The 3,466-nt window shown below is 41.3% G+C and overlaps 1 protein-coding gene across 1 annotated transcript in view; it reads left to right on the top strand.

Moving 5' to 3' along the window:
- The first annotated feature begins 1,943 nt into the window (after positions 1 to 1,943).
- The window catches only part of wdr32 (WD repeat domain 32), a 10,071-nt gene continuing 8,548 nt past the window's right edge, over positions 1,944 to 3,466 (top strand). Inside the window, exon 1 of the mRNA XM_032511010.1 lies at positions 1,944 to 2,431. Within this exon, the coding sequence (XP_032366901.1) occupies positions 1,944 to 2,431 (488 nt within the window). The remainder of the gene's footprint in view (positions 2,432 to 3,466) is intronic.

Consider the following 3,466-nt stretch of genomic DNA (forward strand, 5'->3'; position numbering starts at 1 on the left):
ACACACACACACGCATATATATATGTACAAGGTGACGGAGCTGATGAAGGGGTTACATTTAACTGGTATGGCTTACTTGTTATGATTTCATGGTATGTTGAATATCAGGTGTACATGTCAACTGTAGCCTAAAGGGATTATTAAAGTTGCACTGCAATTTGGATAGAAATGGGAGTTTCATTTATTGTACAGGCTTGTAGGCTGTCAAACTGTTGGCAGTGCTGATGTTGAATCAGCTGAAAGGGCAGATCAACCAAAATACTCACTCGCTGAGAAGCATTAAGACGGGTAAAACCAGTAGGCCTAATCATCAGGATCTGGTTTTTAAACTCTTGGTCACCAGTTCAGAAAGAGTTAGTTGAGAGATAAATATCACAAACAGCATGTTCAAGCATCCCTGGAAATGAAAAACATACGAATTGACAAAAGAAGTGATCAAAACCTTCACATTCAGAGGGGAGAAGGATGTTGTGGAGAAAAAGAAATGGCAAAAGTATAAAAGAAGACTTCAAAATAAAGTAGCCCGGGTATGGCTAGATGTACAAGGGAAGTAAGAGAAAAGAACCAGCTATAAGGAGATTGAAAATTAGACATAGTAATGTTAACAGTACACTTTTCATAAAGGGAAAAGAACTAACAGATCATTGTGATCAGTGTCATGACAAGACAATGGAGCAGATTCTAGTAACATGCAGATAATATACACCAAAGACTAGTTAATTAGAAAAAAAGAGCAAGTAGAGGTCAGTGTAAACAGTATATTAGAGTGTGGAGACAGTGAGGAAAGTAAAAAATGTATATCTGGTATTATGAGAGCTGCTGGATTGATTGTGTTAGATGTGTGGAGGTTCTCAGCCCTCCAGGCCATTTATCTGTGATAAGCAAAAACATCTTGACTTACTAGAAATCCATAAAGACGTTTCGCCTTTCATCCAAAAGGCTTCTTCTTCTACTGAATTAATTACACAGCCTTTTTAAAAGAGATTGAATAGGATTATATCCAGAAGGAGGCAGTAATGCAACATTTTGTCAACTGCAGCAACACCTCAAAGAAGATTTGAGTGTTCACATCCTTCAGTCTTTGTTAAGTTATCATAGCCTGAGTTTAGTCCTGTGAAGCTGACCTCTTTTAATGGGCCTAGAACATTTTTTGTGCATATTTTATAGTTTCTTTAATTTTTTGGTAAATAAAACACCCTCAAAACCTTGTTAGAATAAAGTCTTAAACATAAGACAATACTTCCTGATAGACTTTATTACATTACCAATGTTTTTGTTGGTAAACTTTCATGAATTATCAGAGGGTAATGCACAAAATGACTTGCAGTATTTAACCAGCAGATGGCAGCAACCAGCCTACGAATGCATCTCAAAGTGGACAAGGAAGCGGAAATTCGTCATTTCTTTTCATTTTCGCATTTGTTTTGGTGAGGAGAAAACTGTCAAGCTAGTTAGAATAAAAACATAACTTCCGTCAAGGTGCTTCATCTTAAAATATTTTTTTGATGAGAAATAATATTTTGATATCTAATTTGATTACCACATATACATAAAGTTAAATTGCAAATAAATAAAAAATAATTTCAATGTGTTTTGTTCCTATTTAACACGCAAAAGTAGAACAATTAATATACAGTCTGGAGAAAAAACTAATTTGCAAGTTTATTTTGAAGGCCAAATCTGGACTTTTCCGGTCGCATTTAAGCTAACCGTGTGTGGATTGACGCGCGGCGCGTAGACACGGCACTGTCCGACAAAATATATGAATTTAAACATAAACATAACCTATGTAGCTAATAGCCACTGCCATGGCAACGTAACCGGATGGAAATAGACTCGGTTTTATGCTCGTTAGGTGAACGGAGCCAATCAACTTTTCGCCGTAGAGCCGAGACGCTGCGCCCCGAAACACGGACGGCTGTGTGGAGGCTGGACAAGCTACAATGAGCGCGGAGCACCAGAGCGACAGCGAGGACGCTGAAGGGTCGCAGGACAGGCCCAACAGCGGCAGCGCCTCCGACAGAGAGGAGGACCCTGACATCGACGACTCGGACGTGGAAGATGACATCGCACCGAGGGTCTCTCCCTCACCGCCGGGGAGCAGCGGGAACAGGCCGGAGCGCTGCGGGAACAGGCCGGAGCGCAGCGCGAGGTCTCCGGCGCCGGAGGAGCGAGAGCCCCGCTCCGAACCGGCCGCCGTGGCGCAGATAGGGAGCGGCGAGGTCTCCAGCTCCGACATCCGCAGGGGGAATAGCCTGTTTTCCTGGCTTCAAAGCAGGACTATAAGACGAGGGGTGTTTGTGGACCCAGCTAGGGAAAACTTCAGGACAATGACCAATTTATACTGCTCTATGAATCCGGCTGCGGAGTCTGTCAACCTGAGCACTCAGACCCATGGAGCGGTGTTCAACCTGGAGTACTCCCCGGATGGGTAAGACAACACATTGGCCTCGATGTTTTGGGCCTTACCCCGGAGTTCATGTTCTCATGGTTCCCCGCTTTCAGGGGGCACACTGCCTGGAAAGGGCTTGATTTGCATCATCACATGTATCACATGCCCTGGATGGAAGCATATATATGCTTCCATCCAGGGCCGGTTCTAGCCCTTTGGATGCCCTAGGCGAGATTGACCCCCCTGTGTCAGCATAGAGTAGCAATGAATGGTCATTTTAGTTTCTAGATTGCATGTAAGTTAAATGGCAACTTGTGGTCTAATCATAACTGGTCTGGAAACCCAAAGGCCAGCATTAAATACTTCATTGCCTGCATTCTGGTGAATTTTTATGCATCTTTTATTTTAACCTTTTTCTGAATCAATTTACGCTGAAAATACATTTATTTAAAGGGAAACATAGATTACAACCCAAAAAGCATAATGGAATATATTGCAGTAAGGCTCTCAGGCATACTGTATTGCTTTCATCAATTTATTCTCCTTAAGATTGACTTTTCTTTTTTTGGGGGGGGAAGTAACCTGCTTAAATGTGCACATGACAATTATTCACCTGAATGAAACATGAATCCATTTTAAGGAATTATTAACCCCCTGGACTGTAATATTTCCGACGTGTTTAAGCAAGATTTCAAAACTGTAAAAATTCAAAATATATCTCATCTGTGTTCCCTGAGATTTGGAAGAGTCGTGATATTTTGAGACAAAAAAAGTGATAATTACAAGAATAAAGTTACAATATTCCAGAAAATGATCCACCTGCACCATAGTCCGCTGTGTATTAAGTGATTGCTCTGCTGATACGGTAGATCTCAGACCTCCTGACAGACTCAGAACTAAATAGTAGTTTGAAATTTCCCCCCAATTAGGGAATGATCAACAATAATCATCAATTCAATCTACTAATCCGGTTGACAAGTAAACGTGGGACTGAGGGGGCGCCATAGGATGATCATGTTTAATAAACGTCTTATTTCGTTGGTCATTCGTATTCTATTATTAATGGGAAGTAGA

Source organism: Etheostoma spectabile, unplaced genomic scaffold (genome assembly GCF_008692095.1).
Source record: "Etheostoma spectabile isolate EspeVRDwgs_2016 unplaced genomic scaffold, UIUC_Espe_1.0 scaffold314, whole genome shotgun sequence".
In the NCBI taxonomy this organism is placed as follows: domain Eukaryota; kingdom Metazoa; phylum Chordata; class Actinopteri; order Perciformes; family Percidae; genus Etheostoma; species Etheostoma spectabile.